At 52.4% G+C, this 22576-nt stretch overlaps 2 protein-coding genes across 5 annotated transcripts in view; both read right to left on the bottom strand.

Annotated features, from left to right (window-relative positions):
- FGF13 (fibroblast growth factor 13) overlaps positions 1–13627 on the bottom strand; it is a 208728-nt gene extending 195101 nt beyond the window's left edge. For both annotated transcript variants that reach the window (XM_053955349.1, XM_053955352.1), the window contains exon 1: positions 13251–13627. In XM_053955349.1, coding sequence (XP_053811324.1) covers positions 13251–13299 — 49 coding nt within the window. In that variant the 5' untranslated portion in view covers positions 13300–13627. The remainder of the gene's footprint in view (positions 1–13250) is intronic.
- MCF2 (MCF.2 cell line derived transforming sequence) overlaps positions 1–22576 on the bottom strand; it is a 174602-nt gene that overhangs the window by 46285 nt on the left and 105741 nt on the right. The window lies entirely within an intron of this gene.

Raw genomic sequence — 22576 nt, 5'->3', positions numbered from 1 at the left:
TTTGAGCTGAAGCCTCACACTGCCTGCTGCTCTGAGAGCTGGGCTAGCCCAGCTGATGCCCAGCCAGCCCACGGATGGTTTCTATCAGTGCAGCCAGGGTGCTGAGCCTGCGCGTGCAGTCACGCTCCACAGAAAGAACTTGCTCACTGGTCACAGCAGGATCAGCTGGAATTGATAAAGCACCAGCAGCTCTCTCCACACAGTAAAACACAGAGACAGCACAGAGCCCACTGCAGATCTGCGTACTGAATACAAAATGCACACAAAACTAACACTGCCATGCTTTGTGCTGGTATTTTGGGTTAAAAACTGATGCCACCACCACCTTTCAAAGACTCTTCATCCTCACCATATTTACCAAGGTGTTAATGATCCTTCAAGACCTTTGAGTCAATAATCCTTATGCTTGTGAATAAGGGTGAACCATAAGTAAGAAACAGACAAAGATGAAGATAATGCAAGAGACTGAATTATACAGCATAATTCCCAAAGCCAAATTCTGAAGCATAAAACAACCAAAATACAGCAGAACTGGAGAGGCAGCAGCTGCCTTCAAGGACATCCAGCACAGGACAGGGTAGAAACTTCAAACCCCACTGTTTCAGTTCACAGCATCTCCCAGGCAATCTCTGAGGATGCAAACTAAACACAGGATTCTGCTCCCTTTTATTCACCAACACGGTTTTCTGCTGCTGCAAGATCAGATTTCAGGAACCAAATCTGTTTCTCTTACATACATCAGTAATCTCATACTGCAGAATCAAGCCTCAAAATCGCAGTTCATTCTAGCAATCTTCAGGCTTATCTTACAACATTGATTCAACACAACCCTCCCACGCTTTTTATAAAGAAAAAAAAAAAATACGAGAAAAAAGGAGAGTTTAAAATATTCATCACAACAGCGGTCAGCACCATGAAGTGCAAAGCATATCACACTTGCACTGAGGATTTGATTCAGCAAGGCTGATCCTGAGCAGCAGAAGTCGTGTTTCAGTCTAACCTGAGAGGACAGTACTGGCTCAGGGTCTGTTCTTTACAAGGTGCCACCCCAGTGAACACCGATGAGCTACCAAAGTCTCTTAGCAGCAGTTATTCAAACCCGTCACATGCACAGGGACAGTCTGAAATGCTTTAAAGCAGCAAGAAGGACAGCCATTAGAGGAAGCAAAGGCACTTTAAGAAGAGCCATATAAAGACCGGGGTTTCACAGGGAGTGCAAGCACTGTGGATGAGTTAAGAGCAAGGATCTCCCTGCTTTATGAAGAAGAGCAATGCGTTATCTCCTCGCAGTGACAGAGGCACTGCCTGGCAAACAGCTCACTCAGACACTGCACCTCGGCGTCAAAGTCTGCTGGGTTTTCTTCATTTCTTTCATAAGCCTTTTGTCACTCACTCAGACTTCCTCATGCACACTCAGTGGCTCCTGAAATGCATTTAATGTAAGAATTTGTGATAGTGGGAACACAGCATGACAAGAATATCCAGCATTCACTGACAGGGGCCCAAAGCAGAGCGCTAACAGGTTCTGGGTAAATGGAAAGTAGAGATGTTTGGCACCTGGCAGGACAGATTGTCAAGTCTTTTCTGCACCGTTTCAGGCTGTCAAACCTGCGTGCTTTCACTGCAGTCTGATATTACTACGAGTTACACCCATAATATCTCCTGTTCCATTACATTCTTCAGCTTCCTTGTGCTCTCCAGAGACTTTCCAAAGCCCATTTTCCATCGTTCAAAGTCTCACAGAATTTGCTTTCTCCTGCCACTGCACCACACTTTCTCCCCCTTCCATTCTCAGTCTGGCACCTCGTATTCATTCCACAAAGCAATTTAAAGTTCATCCTTCATGATCAAATGTGGAGTGAAGGAAAAACACTTCCAGACCAAAAGGCACAGCCCCGCCACCTCGCTACTGAGCTTCCAGCCATCCTCCACACCACTGACTCGAAACCCTGCTTTTTTTCAGCTGTTACGAATTTCAAAATCTCTTCCTAACATTGTTCAGAAGGGCCTGACTCATTTTTCTGATCATACTCAAAAGTCTTGCTAAAACATCTCCGTTTTGACAGGAGGCCTTTTCAGACCAAGGGTGGAACAAGGACAGGGATGGAAAACCTGACAGGTCTTTTTCCTTAAAACACCTCCAGTGTGACTATTTTTCCTGAGAATCCCCAAAGAAGTTTTGCTTATGTCCCCGTGAGGGAACAAATTCAAATTTTTAAACCCTGAAAGTTGCCATGAAAAGAACCGACAACTTTTGCAGCTCTGCGTAATCCTTTTCTCCTCTACAGTCATGAATTGCTGCCACTTAAATTAAGCATCCCTAAACAAAAGCATCTATTGTTCTTAAATGAACTACTAGGAAAAAGTACAAGTGAATCTTTCTCCTGTCTTCCACCTGTTCTCTCCTTGTACAGGAGTTGCTGGATCACTGCCTATAAAGCTTTCACTCCTCTCCATCACCTACTAAGGGGATTCTCCTCATGAAGAGACTGTTATTTACACTAATCACCAACATCCCAGGAATCACGTGATAGAAATTCCTCCCAAAGACACAATTATACAACCAGAACTTGAAAACTGGGGTTTGCACTAGTAATCTGAAAAGAAAAAAAAAAAAAAAAACCAACAAAACAAACAACATGAAACCCAACCCCAAAACAAACAGCCCAAGCCCTCCTCCAGCCAAGGAAACCATTTCTGCTGCTCTCCAGTGGCCAAGTAACAGCTCTGTTTGGCCAACAGCCAGGTACCAACCAAGCTCCAGCACCAAAGCAGACATTCCTTGTCCAGCCTCCCTGGCCAGGCAGTATCCTGACCTCGGAGTGGGTCTGAAACAGGTCACACTTCACCCCAAAAACCTCTTTTCAGCTGGAGTCAGACTTCTGACTTGCTGCTGCTGTAGCCTCCCCATTAGGTGATCAAGAAGAGCCTTGCCATTTGATCCCTCTTGACTTACTTCACTTGTACCACCTTTTATTGAGTTCCGCCAAAGCAAACGAAAACCCAATATCCTCTCCTCAGAAAGCAAACACGGGGCAGAGGGGGAAGAGGAGGAGAGCAGCAGATGAAAGTCACTCCAGCTCTCCTTGCCCAATCACTTGAAAGCAGTCAGCTATTTTTGGCAGTCTCCGAACGTTCAGTCACTGCTGTGCAAGATGAGAAGCAATCGCAGAGCAGGGCACATGACCAAGCTGCACTGCTGGGCACCAGCGTGGCTGCAGGGACCTCTGCTCCTCCAGCAGCAGAGGGGACAGTGTGGGCCACAGGAGCACTGCACTGCCTGGTGGCCTCACCCAACCACCCACCATTCCCTTAGGAAATGCATTCCCCTGTAATTCCCACCAGCACTGCAACTCCCCAAACACCTCCACATCTTTATTTCACTAGGGAGGACTTTCGTGGATCAGGTACCCCAGTTCTGCACCCCACAAGAAGTGACAATGGCTTGCAGTGACAACTGGCTCCGTCCTGGTTTCTTATTCTCCTGCAGCACTGGGAGGAACAAAGTGTAAGTGACAGCAGTTCAGAGCACTGTGTGTAATCACAATTAAAACATTTCTCATTTCCCAGGCAGTACTGAAGCACAACTTGGGCAAATTGAGATGTAAGAGCAACATAAGAATTTCACACGTGTACTGAACATACAAGAAAGCTGCACAGAACTCCACAGCAGATGTAAAAGCCAAAGGAAAAATGTTTCTGTGCCAGCAGTTTGACAGCACACTGACAATGTGTGGAAGTAAATCCAGCCTCAGCTACTTGAACATTGTGGCCAGTAGCAGTGAGCTACGTAAGAGACACGGGAAAAGAAAGGTACCTACCATCTTCTTGGAAACTGCTGGAAGATGGCTGAAAGAACAAAAGCAGAAGGAATCTCTGTCCTGCTGTGTGTTGTGTCTGCTGGGCAGGTGAGAGTGTGCGAGGCCAGGTGTGAGCAGAGCTGTGCTGTGCATCACCTGGAGCTCAGTCTGCACTGCTCCCTCCTCCTGCTGGCTCTCTCCCCTGCCCCTCTCTCCTGGCTTTCCTCTCTAGTACTTTCATACTTTCTATTGTATCTTTCCATTTCATGCAAGAAAAAATGCCCTGTGCTTTTCCCCTTCATTTAAAGAAAACCAGAAATTTCTAAAATTTGAGCAAAAAGGAAGAGGAAAAACACTGAAAATTCCCGATTCCCCTTTCCTGGTGGGACTCAAAAGCTGTCTGGACACAGTCCTGAGTGATGTGTCAGGAGATCCCACTTCAGCAGCACGCTGGACTGGAGGAGCTCCAGTGCTCCCTTCCAGTGAGGACCATTCTGTGATTCCATACACAAAATGAACAGAAAAATAAAACAACTAGATGAGTGCTAATTACCACTGGATTTGCATAAACAGGCTATGGGGGCAGGGGAAAGTGGCTCAGAACTCCTAAACTCCCATCATTAAACTCAGTGGCTAAAACCTGAGTGAAGCTCCTGGAAGCTGTCACCTCTGCTGTGCAGTCCCTGGGAAGCCACCAGCACATGGGAACAGTCCCCTGTGGCCAGGAGGGAGAGGAACTGCCCCATTCCTGCCCGGTGAGAAGGGGAAGTCACCTGTCACCTTGGTCAGCAGAGGCCGGGGCTCCAGCCCTCGCTGTCCCCACGTGCCCAGGCTGAGCTGTGTGTCCCTGCCAGGGCTCATCCCCAGGGGCCCCTGTGAGGTGACAGCAGGGCTGTCCCGGGGGGTCCAGCACGTCCCACGCGCTTCCACAAGGCTCCACAAAGGCCTCACCAGTCCTGGCAGCAGCCCTGGTGCCACCTCGGGACGTTCTCAGGGCAAGGACGATCAGACGGGTGAGGGGCTGCTCTGGGGAAATGGCACCTCTGGCACGTCAGTCCCAGTGCCAGGGCCCACGGGGACAGGGACAGGGCAGGGACAGGGACAGGGCAGGGACAGGGACAGGGCAGCACAGGGATAGAGCAGGGACAGGGACAGGGCAGGGCAGCACAGGGACAGGGCAGCACAGGGACAGAGCAGGGACAGGGACATGGCACCTCTGGCACGTCAGTCCCAGTGCCAGGGCCCACGGGGACAGGGACAGGGACAGGGCAGGGACAGGGATAGAGCAGGGACAGGGACAGGGCAGGGCAGCACAGGGACAGGGCAGGGACAGGGACAGGGCAGGGACAGGGCAGGGACAGGGACAGGGACAGGGCAGGGACAGGGCAGCACAGGGACAGGGCAGCACAGGGACAGAGCAGGGACAGGGACAGGGACAGGGACAGGGACAGGGCAGCACAGGGACAGGGACAGGGACAGGGACAGGGACAGAGCAGGGCGGCACAGGGACAGGGACAGAGCAGCCAGAGGAGGGACAGGGACAGGGACAGGGACAGGGACAGGGACAGGGACAGGGACATGGCACCTCTGGCACGTCAGTCCCAGTGCCAGAGCCCACGGGGACAGGGACAGGGTAGCACAGGGACAGGGACAGGGCAGCACAGGGACAGAGCAGGGACAGGGACAGGGACAGGGACAGGGATAGAGCAGGGCAGCACAGGGACAGGGACAGGGCAGCACAGGGACAGGGACAGGGACAGGGACAGGGACAGGGCAGCACAGGGACAGGGACAGGGACAGGGACAGGGACAGGGACAGGGACAGAGCAGGGCGGCACAGGGACAGGGACAAGGACAGGGACAGAGCAGGGCAGCACAGGGACAGGGCAGCACAGGGACAGAGCAGGGCAGCACAGGGACAGGGACAGGGACAGGGACAGGGCAGCACAGGGACAGGGACAGGGACAGAGCAGGGCAGCACAGGGACAGAGCAGGGCAGCACAGGGACAGGGACAGAGCAGCCAGAGCAGGGCAGCAACAGGCACAGGGCAGCACAGGGACAAGGACAGGGACACAGCAGCCAGAGCAGGGCAGCACTGCTGCTGCACCCCCTGTGCTGGACTGAGGTGAAGCTGTCACTCTGCACAGTGACACCCAAGCAAGTGCCTGCAGAACACGCAGGTCAGAGGGGGATTGCACAATGCCCACCACCCATCTGATCCCACCAACACAGCAGAAATTCATCCTAAATTGGGTGGTAACTCAATGCACAGGTATCAAAGATAACAAGCACTGGCTAAACAATTTATTCTTAAAGCAACCAAGAGAGCCTTGTATCAATTATATCAAACCCCAGGTTCTGAAAAGCATCTAGAGATTCCCTGGGCCACAGAACAGATATCTCTATAAACACACAGTCATTTCAGCTGCCAGCACAACCAGTGTCACAGGTAACAAACCACCACCAGCTCAGATTTAGTCAATCTTGAACTGTGTACATGTAATGCAGCCCAGATCAATGCCAATTCGATTGCTATTTCAGGAATATCTCTTCTTCCCACTTCATTTCTGTCCTCTGCTCCCTCCCACCTCACAGTGATGCTCTAATTATTCAAACAACGTAAGCAGTGTTCAATCCATGCCAGCCCTTTCCTCCTTTAGCACTGACCTTGCCTTATACATCACTCTCACAAAACTAATTAAGTGGAGAACGGTCTCACTTTACACTCTCTTCATGAAAAGAACTGAATTGTTACCTGCCTGAGGGTGCAATTCAAATTATTTTCACCTTCATTTCACTCAGCAACACAATACAAATATTGAGCATGAAACCAGACCAGGCAATTCATAGAAACTCTTTACCCAAAATACCATACACAAAAATGAAAGGATTATTGTAAATAACATAAATAACATAGTTGTCTCATTTTGGTTTTTAATGTGCATTTCCATGTACGTTTGACCAAGACATGTTTTGGGAAATGAACAGAGTTTTGTTAGGTCAAATGATGTAGCTGAGGAAGGAAAAACAGTCTGGGCTACACAAGCCTCAGAGCCAGGCTCAGCTGAGAGGGACAGGAGTGGCTAAGAAAGCTTCAGTCCCACAGAGGAGATCTGAAAGCACAGAACCTCTGAGAGCATCCAGCCACCAACAGGGCACACAAAAATCCTGGTCTGAAAATGCTCAGCTAGAGGTTGTCCAGGATGTGAAGCTGGTCCTCTCTGAGTTACAAATGTTTTGTTTGTACACAGGACACCTCCAGATTTTCAGAGCATTTCATCCAAGCATGGATTCAGTGCTTGCAGGAGCTTGAGGAACACCTCAGCCTTCGCTCCTGAGGAGGTTTTTCACACAACTCTGGAGCTGTGTCCTCTTCAAGCCACTTCAGCACTAACACACAATGAGGAAGAGAAGCAGCAAATGAACACTCATTGACCCAAGGCTACCCTGCAGCACTCAGTTCCCAAAGCACAGGGCTTAGACCAGTGCCTCGCAGGAAATCTCAGTCAGTGGCACAAATAGAGTTACTGACGAGTCTCCAGGGTACTGTGGGTGGCCACAGAGATGCCAGAAGCCTAAGCCATGCAAATTCTTATGCACCTGCTGTGCTGCTGGTGCTCCTCCCTTCGCAGCACCCTGCAATGCTCTGTGGGGCTCCTCATCCTCCAGGCTTCATCTGCCTTGGAGTTCTTCCTTTGAACATGAGATTTGGCATCTGCCAAGAAGCAACTATTACTAAGTTTTCCTCTAGAAGCAAAAAAAAAAAAAAGATGACTTTTACTACCTTCTGTACAACACGAGTTCTTGGCGTGGACAGCAGCCACACAAGAACCAACACTAACAAACCCCAGAGTGTGGAGCTTGTCCCTGGAAATCCTGCCTTGCTGTGGATTTCCTCAACACTGAAAGCCATTCAAGAGCATCAGCACAAATGTGCTGGCATTTTCATCTCAAGACTGCTTCCACTTTTTAGTTGCTGACGTTTTATCAACATATGTGAGGGCCAGTGTCTTGGGATTGAGAGGGAAGGATGTTTCTTTTATGAAGAGTTACTGTCGTTCGTGGCACCAAAGCCAGCCCCAGATAATGAGTCATAACAGGAGGCAGTTACTGTAAATATTCCAAGCATGGGCACATTAACAACCACCCACTAATCAGAGGCAATGCCAGGGGCAGACACAGAGAACTCCCACGGGTGTCAATGGGAGTTCTGAATGGATCAGGATCTCAGCCAAGCACTGAGCATCCACTGTGACCTGCAGCATCAATACCCAGGATGGGCTGGGGCACGGCCCGGATTTTGGCTGCCGCTTGCCAGTGGGCGATGCAGGCATCTATTCAGAGTGAAATCTGGAATCCCAGACAGGAGGCTTCCAAAGACTTCCAGTGTGAGGTGAACAAAACAAAAGCGTTGTGTTTAGCACCCACTCTTTGGTGCCACTCCGTGTTTATAACACAAACACAAGTTCTGATGTGTAAGTCAGTAGCACAAGTGACCACAAGAAGACCCAGCCTGCTGCGGGCAAGCACCTGCCTGAACAGATCCTCAAGTTCATATCCTAAACTGCAGCTGCTGCTGAACTTTGGTGGGGCTTTTGGTCTGAAATGTGAAAGAACTGGCACCCAAAAAGACAAAGAAATGCCCTGCCTGCGACCTGAGCTGGCCAAGCAGCACTTGAGGCAGTTGGCACCGTGCTCCCTTCCCCCTTCTCACCAGGGCTGCACTTGCTGCTAATTTTGATTCCGTGGACTCAGACCAAGACGTGGTCAGCTTACATGCTGCTCCTCTTCAGTCCCTGAAGTAAGTTACTTTCTCATGAATCAGTACTATGGAAATATAACTGTTGAGATCAGCTTCTTTATTTTTGTCAGCTTTTCTCCAGACCTTTCAATCATAAGCTGCATTATCCTACACTCCCATAAAGCCAGGAAAAGCAGTAATAGATACCTCAAAATTCTGACTTCTATTTTTCCTGCCAAGTGATTTCTCTAAGTGCTTTGTTTTCTGCTGTCACTGAATTAGAATAGTACCTGTACTTCCAAAGTCTTCACTGTTACTGTCACTATTTCAATACACTCTTCTCAGATTAGAAGCTTTCAGTTTCACAAATGCTCCTATTTTGCTTTTTGTGGAAGAAAATACACTCTGCATTTTCTCTCTGCTTATGGCTGAGGTTATCAGACTTTTGGACAAAGCTATCTCAGTTCCTTGCAGTGTGACAGCACGGTGACAGGAGAAGATCCCCCAGCATCTGCTTTGCTGGGGAAGGCAATAGTACATAATCCCCTTAGCAAAAAGGAAAACAAACACAGATTAATCCATTCCTCAGATTCAGTTTGAGACTCTCTGCTCCAGCTCTTGACTCTGCTCAGAGGAGCCACACAAATTGCACAGCAGCCTGTGGAGAGAGCCTGGCTGTAATACCAGAGAGCACGAGCCCTCTAAGGCCCTGGTCCAGAGCACAGGGCTTTCAGCACATCTCAGCTCCCTCTGCAATGCCCAGTGCTCTCCTCCTGCCCAAAACCCTCCCCCAGAGAGAAGATAAAAAATATTTAATTCCAGACAGGTTATGTTGGTACAGCCCCAAGGACCGATGGGGACACTCGATGATGCACCGTGCCCAAAGTGCAAGGCAAGAACTTCTGAGGGAAGTGCCCTGCCCTGGCACAGCCAGGCTCTGGGCACAGCAGCTCCGTGGCAGGACAAGAACCTGCCTGGTGGGAACTGCCCTGCTGTGCTGGGAGTGCAGGAGAGCTGCTCCCAAAATCAGTGAGTGACCACTGCTGTGCTGGGAGTGCTCCCAGAGCATCCCCCGAGCTCAGAGCTGCTCCCAAAATCAGTGAGTGAGCACTGCTGTGCTGGGAGTGCAGGAGAGCTGCTCCCAAAATCAGTGAGTGAGCACTGCTGTGCTGGGAGTGCAGGAGAGCTGCTCCCAAAATCAGTGAGTGACCACTGCTGTGCTGGGAATGCTCCCAGAGCATCCCCTGAGCTCAGAGCTGCCCCCAAAATCAGTGAGTGACCACTGCCCTGCTGGGAATGCTCCCAGAGCATCCCCTGAGCTCAGAGCTGCTCCCAAAATCAGTGAGTGAGCACTGCTGTGCTGGGAGTGCAGGAGAGCTGCTCCCAAAATCAGTGAGCACTGTGGGATGCTGAGCTGCTCTTCTCCAGACCCTCCCATTCCTGCCCACCCTGGACACAGGAGTGAGGAGACACAGACTCCTGCCCCAGGCTGAGCCCAGCCCAGAAGGGACAGGCTGCTCTCTGGAACCAGCTGCTGGCTGCCCCAAACAGCCCCCACCCCGGAGCAGCAGCAGCCCTGCCCATCTGCCCTTGGGAAGCAGCTGGGAGGATACCTGGGCTCACAGCACCCTGCACCCGTCCAACTCTCACACCACCGAAAATAAATAAGGGAAGGGGAAATCAATGCCATAATCTGCCATAATCTTGTAGGAACACACTCACAGTTAATGCAGCATCTTGCAGAAAGTACAGGTGCACATCCCTGACTTCATTCTGTTAATCCGTGAGCTTTATTTAAGATTAGGATAGATAATTCTAAATGCCCACAGACACTTTTAAAAGCAACCAGATATTGAGCAAAACACAGCCATCACTGGGTTTTCTAGGCAGGACTTACAAGCAGGACCAGCACACTCTTAAGCAAGCAGTTACCTTCCCCTTTGGCTTCAGGAAAGATGTGAAAAACCCCCACTATTTTAATTAAAAATAGATTTTATACTTCTGTAGCACCTGCAGAACTCCACTGACACCACCACAGACTTTACAAAAGCATAATTTAACTGCAAAAAACCACTGCAAGGCAGTTGAGTATTTGCTCTGGATCGTGCTTATTCCCAGCAAACTCCATGGCCTTTCAAGGTTCTGTATAAATCAGTTTTTTCTAAAAAGAGACACCCCAAAAGCCAGTGGAACAAAGTGTCTTTCAACAACGTACACAGCGCAGCTCCTGCATTTGGGCTGAACATGTAGGAACATCAACACCCCCTCCCCAAATTCTGTAGAGAACTACAGCAAGGTCTCACCTCATGCATGGCCCTGCAATGCCTAAGGAGTAAGAAAAGCTGGCACTGCTCCCACTGAGAAGCATTCCACATTTATTGGGCAAACAGAGCCCTGGGACAGGTGCATTTACAGCAGGTATTCAAACGACATCACCTTGCCTTACAGAACGGGGGTACACGAACCACCACCACAACAGGCTACTCGCATGTAAAACACGATTCTGCTGTTCTTTGAAAAGAGCTTAACTGACTCAAAACCACAGAGCTTCCTCTCAGGACTCCAGTGCCACAGTGCACCTGCAGGAAAATGCAGGAAACGATATCCCATCCTTTCCAGGCAAATCACTGGTTTATTGTATAAAAAACCCCATCCAAACCAAAAAATTTTAATAAAAAAACCCACCCATCACCGCCTGGATTTACCATGGCTGGAGCCAAATTAAACATTCCCATTAAGAGTATTAACACTTGCCATCACCAAAAGAGAATTCAGGTGGTTCAGAGACAAATACATTTCCTATCCTTGTCTACAACTCAAGAGGTTAAAGACGAGCACGCAGCCTCTATATGAGCTAGTAAATATTAACTCCTTCTCAGCATCCCCGGAGCCCTCCTGAAAGCTATTTCACAGGTGCTCACCGTGACTCACAAACCACCTCACACGTATCGGCTCCTCCCGCTGCACCTACAACTGCCTCCTCACTTGGTGCTAGCAGAGAAAGTTTTTCTGTGAGCTCAGGGAGCGTCTCCTGGAAGCAGAGTACCAGCACCAACTGCTTTTCCTGGGAGCCTCAGAATATTCACCTTCTGCTACCCTGTCAGCGCTGACATCACAGCCTCGCACGTCTCAGGCATCACTGACTCATTAACAGGCATACAAATGCCTTTGTCCCACCGGTCTGAAATGTGCCAAAGCAATTTCAGCCACGAAGTGTGTCATTAAAACTTGTAATCATAGCACAAAATGGGATGTGTAAGCTTGATTTTAAAAATAAGCTTTCAGGCAAGCATGGCACAAACATGGCAATTTCTTTTTGTTTATAACAGAGTTCTAAATCATGCAAAATAATTCCTCAGAAAGGCGGGAATCTTTTGTTCTGCAGCGCTTAATAAATTATTTAAAGCACAATATAGCAAATACGGCCACCATGAAAGAAAATCAAAACCAACTCAACTTCAAAGGATATAATGTAAAGGCAAAACGTATTTATCTAAAAATAGTAAGGTTTTGCAACGCATCTAAGTAGTGAAGTTGATTGTGTTGCTAAGAAATAAAATGTCATGCAAAAGCTAAGGATTTGGACATGAGACAGAACATAGTAAGAAGGGGAAAGACAGAGTTAGGGGAAAGACTCACATGAAAAAAAAAAAAAAAAAAAAAAAAAAAAAAAAAAAAAAAAAAAAAAAGCTTTCCAAAGTGTTAAACATAAATTTTCAAAACCATGAAACCAAAAAGCTTTTTATCAGGAATAGAAAGGCTGTATTGTTTAGATTCGGCCTCTCAGGCTGCTAGAAAAGTAAACGGGTAAACGGCAGGGAAGTGTCCCACTCCGTTTTAGGGAGCCAGGAGATAAGGAGCGGGTTTTGGTCCTTCGGGGAGGCCCGGCCACAGCCCCCCCGCTCCCCGCAGCCGGGCGTCCGAGAGCGCAGCGGGTGTGCGGGGACACCGAGCCCCGCAGCGGCCGGGGAGGGCGCGGGGCACACGGCCACCTGTGCGACCCCGGGCGGGGACCCGGCAGGGACCCGGCAGGGACCCCCGCACCCCGGCAGGGACCCGGCAGGGACCCCCGCACCCCGGCGGGGACCCGGGCAGGGACCCCCGCACCCCGGCAGGGACTCCCGCACCCCGGCAGGGACCCGGCAGGGACCCAGCAGGGACCCGGGCAGGGACCCCCGCACCCCGGCAGGGACTCCCGCACCCCGGCAGGGACCCCGGCAGGGACCCCCGCATCCCGGCCATGCAGCCGGCGCGGGCAGCCCGGCCCCGCACGCCCCCAGCGCCGCGGGGCCCGGGGCGAAGCGGGGCGGGGAAGCCCCCGTGCCCGGCCCCGGCTGGGTCCCGCCGTGCCCGGCCCCGCGTCTCCATGGCGATGTCTCCCCTCGCCGCCCCGCTCGCCGCGGCCGGAGCCGGGCCCGCCGCAGCGCCGAGCACCCCCGGCCCCGGCCGGAGCCGCCCCCTCCCCTCCCCGGCGGGGAACGGGGGGGCCCCGCTGCCGCCGGTGCCGCATTGAGCGGGCCCCGCCGCCGCGCCGGGGTGCCGTGCAGCGCCCCGCACGCCGGGCACGGCTGCCGCTCCCTCCCGAGCCGGGGTCCCCCGAGCCGGGGCTGCCCCCGGAGCCGTGCCCCCCTCCCGGCCCGGTGAGGTCGGGCTGTCCGCGGTCGGGCCGGGCAACGAGCCGGTTATCGGGGCGGCTGCGCCTGCCTTACCCTTGGAAGCATCTTTCTCTTCTTTGGGCTTGATCACCTTCCCGCTCATAGACCCCAGCTTGGGTGGGAAAATCCCCGGGAGCGTCGCGAATTCCGGCTGGACCCAAAGAAACCTCGGGCGGGGGGCAGCGTGCGTGCGTGTGGGGGATCCTCAACGCCGAAAAGGCAGAAATATCACCAGGAGCAGGGGAAGGGGGGGGGAGTGAGGAGCCGGCGAGCTGCCCGCTCCCCGGAGCGGAGCCTCGGAGCCCGGCGGCGCCGCCGCGGTGCCTGCGGGAGCGGAGCGGGGAGCGGGGGGCTCCGGCAGCCGCAGCACCGAGCCCCTGCGCCGCTCGCCGTGCCGGAGACAAAAGCGATACTCCCTGTGTCTGCCTGGCCCCGGCCCCCTCCTTCCCCCGCCTCCCCGGCTCTGCCTCCCCTCCCCAGGGCCAGGGAAGCGCAGCTGGTCCTGCAAGTCCCACCGACCGGGGGGAGGGGGGTACCGCGACCTGGGGGGGGCTGCTTGCTTGGGTGTGTTGGGTTCGGGTTTTTCTCTTTTCGCATCCTCCCCTAATGATAATGGGATGGAGCGGCGGAGCTGCAGCCGCGGATAGGAGGAGGAGGAGGAGGAGGACGCGAGTCCCCGTCACTGCAGAAGAGGCGGCAGGTTTACGCTCGCGGCAGCGAGGAGGGCTGGAGGGGGCAGCTGCAGCCGCCCGGCTCCGCGCATCCCCCTCGCCATCACCCGCACCGAGGCCCCATTAACCGGCACGGGGGGGAAGCGGGGCCAACGCGCCTCCCGCTGCCCTCCGGCGGCGGAGCGCTGCCCCACGGGCGGCCCCGGGCTGTGCCCGGCTCGGGGAGCCGCTCCCGGCCCCGCAGGGGCGGCTCTGGGCGCGGGCCCGGCGCTCCCCAGCCTGTTGCTGCCGGCGCGGGGGGCAAAGGGGGGATCGGGTTCCCGGTAACAGCGGGCACGGAGGGCAAAGGGGGATCGGGTTCCCCCGGCAGGAACGCGCAGAGCCCGCGCCGGCTGCCGCCCAGCCCTGCTGCTCTGCCCCGGGCGTGGGACGGCGCTCACCCCTCTCTCCCCAGCTCCATCCCCCTCGGGGAGCAGGAAGGGACCCCAAGAGCCGCCAGAGCCCCTCACCTGTGCTGCAAAGCGGCGTGTGCCGCCCCCCTCTCCCCACGCTCTCCTCGGCGGGGCAAAGCCTCCTCTGCCGGGGCCGCCGTCCGGGGAGGGACGCAGCCGGAGCAGCCCCTGGAGCCCGGCCCCGCTCGGCAGCGCCCGAAATAAACCGCGGGGACGGGCGAGCCGTGCGGGGCCCGGGGCAGCCCCTCGGCCCGGCAGCCGGGCTCCTGCTGGCCCTCTCCCCACGGCGGAGGGGCCCGTCTGGGGCGAGGGACACGAGGGAGTTCCGCAGCACCGAGAGGGAGCGAGGCAGGGCTGGCAGCCGGGAAGGCGCTGTGCCCTGAGCGGTCCCCGGGCCCCGCTGCCCGCCGGGGGTCCCCGGCACAGCAGCAGCCCCGGGGCCGCTATTTTTAGCGGGGCCGAATTCCTGCCCGGCAGCCCGGGACAGCTGGGGACAGCTCGGCTTTCCGCGGCCCCCCTGCCCCGGGCAGTGCCGGGCGGCAGGACAGCCTCTGAGTAAGTGGGTGATGAAACACGACGTGGGATAAGGTCTCATTCGCACCGCACGCGGGTGGCAGGCGATCAGGTGCAGTTAGGGCCATTGGGGCTGTTCAAGCTGAGATTCTGGAGCCAGCATGGCAGCTGCGATCCTGGCTCGCCCTTGACTGGGTCGGGTCAGCTTTGCTTTGCAGGGACACGGGATTTGGGGCAGTGGTGAAGTCACCGGCGCCGGGGGCACTTCAAACCGCAGAGGTGTGGCACTTGGGGACATGGCTTAGCGGTGAACATGGGACTGAGTGCGGGGTAACAGTGGCACTTGGTGATCTCAGAGGCCTTTCCCAATCAAAATGATTCTAGCATTCAGTAAGCCCTCTGAAGATAGCGGACTTGCAGTGCTCTCCATGTAAGTCTATTTCACATGAGCCTCTTCAGTTGTTTGTTTTTTTAACACATTGGCGACTCTCCAGGGGGTTAAAAACCTGGTCTTTTTCTTGCCTGTTTCTCTCCAAACAGGGACCACTGAAGCCAGGGAGCTGGAAGTGGAATGGGGAAGGAGGGACTCTCTGGTTCAGCTGAGCCAGCACTATCAGAAGTAGCTGAGCTGATGAGCCCCAGCAAGGAGATTTCAGCTGCCCAATACAACTTAGACCTGATTTTCAAAGGCACTTGCAGTGTCTTTGCTGAGAGTCAGTGACAATTCACACTTCTGCTCTGAGAACTTTCCAACACCAAATATCACTGACAAATGCTGTGTTAGTGCTGACAGTGAGCCTGCCTTACCTGAGCCATTCCCATCTTTGCCAGGAGACCTGTTCAGTTTTGCAGGAGTAGTTATTACATTGACCAAGTGAGGCCCTTGCACTACACTGGAAGGAGGCAGCAGCTCAGCAGGTTGTGGAAGAATTGTACCAGCTGGTGGGCAGAGGGAGCTTACCCTGCTGTTTTAAAATGAGTTCATTTTTCCCCCTAGTTTTCAGGGCTTGGAAGTGTCAGTTAAAACAGTAATAAAATATCGTGTTATGCATGCAAAATATAAGGGAATTTGCATGAAGGCTTATTGCAATCCAGGTACAGGTTGCACGGCCTTTAATGTGAAAGCTGCCTCGATGGCTCAAATATCCTGGGGGAGGTGGTGTCTGTGGTCAGGATGCTGCCTTGTGTCTTCAGATTCCCTCCTCACTTCCTCGCTTTGAAGTGAGCATCTCTGGATTTTAGGGAAGTCACTTCAGGTCTGGCTTTGCAGCAGAATTTCTTTAACTAACTCAAGTATTTAAACATGAATCTGAACCTCAGTGTCTTGGTACGTCACTTGCCAGCTACAGCAGGGAAAATTGTCCCCTCATTGCTTTCCAGCTCCAGCCCTGGAAGCTGAGAAGCACTCGGATGCTGTGGTGACAGAGGTGATAGGCAGCAAGCTGCACAGCACAGCCAGGCTCAGGCAGAAACTTACCTGTACATGGCCCTGACACAGATCCTGTACCTCTCACTGACAGATTCTCTGAGTTTCTGAATTTACAGCAATTTCTGCACCTGCAGATAAATCAGGTACCCAGAGGAAGGAGATTTAGTGAAGTTTAATACAAAGAAATCTGATGTGTCTGTGTAAATGCTGATTAGGTGCTCCCTGTGTGCCTTGGGAGGGTTTAAATTCAAGACAGTCTTTGTTGGGGGAGCAGGATATAAAGTCAGGTATCAGTCAATTGTTCTAATTGCACACCTTTTGTGTGCCTCTGAGATTGCAGTGGAGTCATTTAAACTGAGTGGCAACAAGCCAGGCAGCACAAATGGCTGGAGCATCATCTGTGCCCTTGCATGGTTTCTGAGTCTCCTTCCCAGAGGGACAAACAGGATTGCCCCAGGGCTCACAAGCTCCAGAGTGAAGTGAAACAGGAGGCTTTTCCAGCAGAGACACACACAGCAGATCAGATTTGGGCTCTCCCAGTACTCCCAGCTCGGGGTGGCTCTCGGGGAGCAGGCACAGCAGAGCTGACGTGCTGCACGGAGCTGTGCCTCTGCTGAGGGTATTTATTCCCCCAGAAACATCTCCCAGAAGGTTCTGACTTGGCACAGGCTTGGCTAAGTCAAGTATCACTTAACAATCTGAGACTGTAAACTGGAAGTGCTTTTATACAGCAAAGCTCTGGCTGTATTAATGTGCAGTAGCTGTATGGTCTGTCTATAAAACACACACTCAAGTCATGAACATGCTTTTCCTGCCCTCGTAAAATATCTATAGAGGCATATATTCCCTGAGGAATTTTGGAACTCACACAGATACAGTAGTGACATTGCTCCTCAATGTACTTTTTCCTCGGTTCTTTGGCTGATTCTCAAGTTGAAATGTTCTCTTTTCTGTAGGCAGGGGTTTGTAAAAGGTCCAGATTCTACTCTTTTATATAGCAGGAATCTTACATTGTGCATTTAAAGCTTTGCCATGATGGCTCCTGCTATGTTCCCAGTTAAATCTGAAGTAAAACTCCCCCTACATTCAGGCAGAGCAGGATTAGGCCCTACATTTAAGATTCCAGACATGATAAAGTCTCGCTAATACAAGTACTTAATCCTCATTTCAATTTATATTTCAATATTCATACTGGCATCTGGAGGTATCTATTCAATGTGGATAAAATAAGTAAGGCAAGTGTCTGGTTTAGTTGTCTCTGTTTTGCAGTGGTGCCTATGAAACCAGCCCAGAGAAATCCAATGCAATCTCCTTATTTCCTGGCCTACCACTCACTGCTTCAACTGGAATGCCAGGGCAAGTTTCTGTACTACCAGTTGTGTGCTACAACAAAGCCCAGGAGGATTTACAGGTGAGATAAATACTAAACACAGGGCCAAAGCACAGCCTGTCCCCGAGCAGGCATGTCCCTGTTCCAAGGGATGTTTCATTTGGCCCCCAAATTCTTTTTACCATTCCTATTCCTATGCAGTATTAAGCACTACACAGAAGATCTTTTTTGGGCAGACAGCTTGCTGTGCACAATCTTCTTCCTTTTGATTGCCAAAACCCAACTGCTGCACGCAAATAGAGTTCCAGCTAATGGATGGTACGGAGATTGCAGTTTAATTTCTCTGAGTAATTCAGTCTGATCAACAGAAACGCCCTTGGAAGATCCAAGTGGGAAGGGATAAAGATCACACATCCATGGAGTGCTGGCCCTGGCTGGGTGCCAGGTCCCACCAAAGCTGCTCCATCACTGCCCTCCTCCACAGGACAGGGGACAGAAAATGTAACAGAAGTCTCAAGAACAGGCAGAGATCACTCACCAGTTACTGCCACGGGCAAAACAATTAATTCAATGTCTTACAAAATCAAATGAGAAGCAAAAACTAAATCTTGAAAACCTACAAAAGAAGCTTCCTGTCTTAAAATCCTACCCAGATTATCTCTAATAGATGCCTGCTCGCCAGCCCACCTCTGAGGTTGCCCCTCTCCTCAAGTTTGATCAACTGCAGCTGTTTAAGAATTCTCCTTTGCACCAGCAGCATCACCCTGACCCCAGAACCTTCAGAGGTGCAGTAAGCATTTGGCACCAGCCCACGGGCACTGAGGAGCAGTGGCAGAGGTTTCAGGGGTGTCCTGGGCTGTGCTGCAATGGGACAGGGCAATAAAGGAGCACCTTTCCCCTTCCCTTTAGCTCGCCCAGCCCTGCCCCATTGCACAGAGGTGCTCACACACAGAACACACGGGGCTGGGGCCTTGCAGAAGTGAAAGCAGCTTGTGTCCTCTCCAGGGGAGACACTGGGGACCACAACCAACCGAAATAAAGCCTTAACTTGGTAGCTTTTGTTGGACACCTGCAGGCAGAACTTCAGCAGGTGGGGTGAAGGAAAATGAAGGAAGTTTTCAGTGTTCTACACTGAATGCAGGTGCCTTGATGTCAAAACAGGTTTTTGCCCAGGGCACCTTCTCCAAGGCTGGTGAAAGGTTTGTGACAGCATAAAGATGGAAGGCCTGAGAGTGGTTCTTGTGCTACCCACAGCACAGTCTCAGGGTGAAGGTTTCCCACACCTCTCATGAACACAACAAGAAGCACAACTCACAATCCTCACTGCTTTGCACTGTGTAAGGTAAGAGCAAAGGGCCCTCCCCCACACAGCCCTTCATTCTGTGCTTACAGCTTTCCCCTCACAGCTCCTCCTTCTACTTGGTCAAGTCGTGAAACTTAAAGGGCTTTGAAGTGGAGCTGGAGCAGGAGCTTTGATGTTTGACTGCACCGAGCTGCAGACTGGCAGTGGCAGCTGATCTGCTCCAGCCTCTGTGGAGCTGATGATGATGGAGCTGAGGAGGCACAATGTCCATCACACCAGACCTGAGATCCAGGGCACAATGTCCATCACACCAAACCAAGCCTGAGATCCAGGGCACAATGTCCATCACACCAGACCTGAGATCCAGGGCACAATGTCCATCACACCAAACCAAACCTCACATCCAGGGCACAATGTCCATCACACCAAACCAAGCCTGACATCCAGGGCACAATGTCCATCACACCAAACCAAGCCTGAGATCCAGGGCACAATGTCCATCACACCAAACCAAGCCTGAGATCCAGGGCACAATGTCCATCACACCAAACCTGACCCTGAGATCCAGGGCACAATGTCCATCACACCAAACCAAGCCTGAGATCCAGGGCACAATGTCCATCACACCAAACCAAGCCTGAGATCCAGGGCACAATGTCCATCACACCAAACCAAACCTCACATCCAGGGCACAATGTCCATCACACCAAACCAAGCCTGACATCCAGGGCACAATGTCCATCACACCAAACCAAGCCTGAGATCCAGGGCACAATGTCCATCACACCAAACCAAGCCTGAGATCCAGGGCACAATGTCCATCACACCAAACCTGACCCTGAGATCCAGGGCACAATGTCCATCACACCAAACCAAGCCTGAGATCCAGGGCACAATGTCCATCACACCAAACCAAGCCTGAGATCCAGGGCACAATGTCCATCACACCAAACCTGACCCTGAGATCCAGGGCACAATGTCCATCACACCAAACCAAGCCTGAGATCCAGGGCACAATGTCCATCACACCAAACCAAGCCTGAGATCCAGGGCACAATGTCCATCACACCAGACCTGAGATCCAGGGCACAATGTCCATCACACCAAACCAAGCCTGAGATCCAGGGCACAATGTCCATCACACCAAACCAAGCCTGAGATCCAGGGCACAATGTCCATCACACCAAACCTGACCCTGACATCCAGGGCACAATGCTTCCTCTGACATGAGCCTATTACCTCTACTGCTTTTGTTCTTTTCCTCCATGGAATTGCCTTCTCCTTTAAAGCTCCGTGCAGCTCATCCCATTGCCTTGGCTCTTTTTAACTTGCAGCAATTTTATCAGCATCTGATGGAATTTTTTCTATCATTCTCTTCACTCAGACGTGATCCAGGTCCAGCTCTCACCCAGGATCAGAAGATGAAGCTCACCCATACTGCACTGAGCAGCTGTGCACCATTTCTCCTCTTTCCTCGGGTCTGACACTCTGGTCATGTCGTGTGTCCCCAGGCTTCCCGCTCATTTCTAGCTGAGCTGAACTTGCAGCTCCCTCCTAGGCCTCTCACATGTCTTAGTCAGATGGCAGCTGGCATTTCTTATGTGCCAACCAAGTTCTGATCTCGATGACATGCACGGTGCCGTGTGTGAGCAGGAGCAAAGAAATGAGAATTGCTTTTCCCTTTTGTTTTATAGAGTTGTGTGAGTCCTCCTGACCCACCAAATTCCCACAGCACAGAGGGCTGGCTGTAGCAGTGTCTAGTAGCTTGATCTTGGAGAAAAGCAGAGCTTTAGCTCTGAAAATCAGTTGTCTCATGACTGGAGATTTTTTTTAACAAAGCAGACTTCAGGTAAGCTGGGGGATTTGGATTTGTTCAAGGCAGAGCTTGCAGCTACAGCCTTTCTCCTTTAGACCAGAATCAAGTGCAGGTCCTTGCCTTGCCAGCCCAGGGGGATTCTGCCTGCTCATCCTTTGTAGAGAACCACAAACACTTCAGGAGATGTACCCTGCTCAAAGGACTGTACTTGGAGGTCAGAGTTTAGAAAGGGAAAGGATTTTAAACTGGTTTGTGTGTATTTAAAAATCTGTTTCCAAAGCTCCATATGAACTGTGTTGATATAATTGAATTTTTTTTTATGTTTTCCTCTTGCCTCGTAGCCAAGCAGTGTGTTCAGATCAGAGATGCTGTGTGCAGTAACCTGTGTGCACCAACACTCGACACTTTGTGTGAGGCAGAAGAGCACCTGGGCTCAGTGCTGGTGACACCTTGTCATGCCAGCCTTCCCTGGCCTTTTCCTGAAACACTGCCAGACACCACCCTGGAGCACCACTAAAACTGTGCTTTCAGCTTTGGCTCCCTGATCCCCATTTTTCTCCTCCAAAATGATCCCTAGGTGTACATACTATTTAATTTCTGGTGACACTGTGATAGCTGCAGATACATTATTCATAGCCCCGGGATCTGCCTTTCTGTGCCTCCAGTCTGAGTGGTCCCTTGGCTATCCCTGCTTTGCATCCCGTTTTGTTGTTCCTGTAGGGATTATGCCAGCAGGGATGGGGCTGAAATCCTGCTGGATCAGGAGCAGAGACCAATGCTGCTGTGTTTGTAAACACTTCCAGGCTAAAATTAGCAGGAGGCAGAAGAATCATTTACGGACGTCAAGCTCCCCCAGCCGTCCTGAGGAACGTCTCGGGCCTGTGGCCACGTGTGCCAGCTTTACACGGTGCCCTGTCACCATCCTGCCAGCTGCCACCTCCTCGTGCCCAGCCCTGCCTGGCTCCACAGCACCAATATCGAGCATTTTCAGCTGCAGGGACCCTCCAGGGCCTCCCTAACGTCTGGCAGAGACTGGGAGAAAAGCCTTGGTCAGCTGGAACGCTGTCCAGCAGAAGGGAAGGATTTTGGGCTCTGGCTAAACACCACAAGGCAGGAAACCCTCCCAGTGTGAGCATCTCTCACAGCCCTGTGCTGTGCCCTCTCAGGCTTGGGGAAAACTGAGCCACGCTGGCTACAGCACACCATGGACATGAACAGGGTGGAAGAGCCCCACGTGTCCCTTCCTTCAGCAGCTACAGCAGCAGGTTATAAAAACAGCCTTGGCAGTGGCTGCAGGAAAACACAGCCAGAGGAGCAGTGCCATGCTCAGACAACGTGTTCAATACAAGCCACGCTCCTCAGAAGAGGCCAGACAATCTGAATATGCCATGGCAACTAAACCAAGTCTTTGCAGACCCTGGAGCATCAGCTTGGCTCCTCCAGTCCTCGAGGCACACACAGCCCTGACTCAGCTGACCCCTCAGTAATGGATATGGAGCACCTGAGTTGGTGACAGGTGTGCCACCGTGCCTCGGGCAGGCTCAGCTGGGCAGCAGGACACACGGGGCAGGAGGATACACGGGGCAGGAGGACACACTGGGCAGCAGGACACTCTGGGCAGCAGGACACACTGGGCAGCAGGACACACGGGGCAGGAGGATACACGGGGCAGGAGGACACACTGGGAAGCAGGACGCTCTGGGCAGCAGGACACTCTGGGCAGCAGGACACACGGGGCAGCAGGACACACTGGGCAGGAGGATACACTGGGCAGGAGGACACTCTGGGCAGCAGGACACACTGGGCAGGAGGACACTCTGGGCAGCAGGACACACTGGGCAGGAGGACACTCTGGGCAGGAGGACA

The sequence above is a fragment of the Vidua chalybeata genome, chromosome 14 (genome assembly GCF_026979565.1).
Source record: "Vidua chalybeata isolate OUT-0048 chromosome 14, bVidCha1 merged haplotype, whole genome shotgun sequence".
NCBI lineage: Eukaryota > Metazoa > Chordata > Aves > Passeriformes > Viduidae > Vidua > Vidua chalybeata.
The sequence above is the reverse complement of the archived record's forward strand: the minus strand, read 5'-3'. Positions and strand labels throughout refer to the sequence as shown.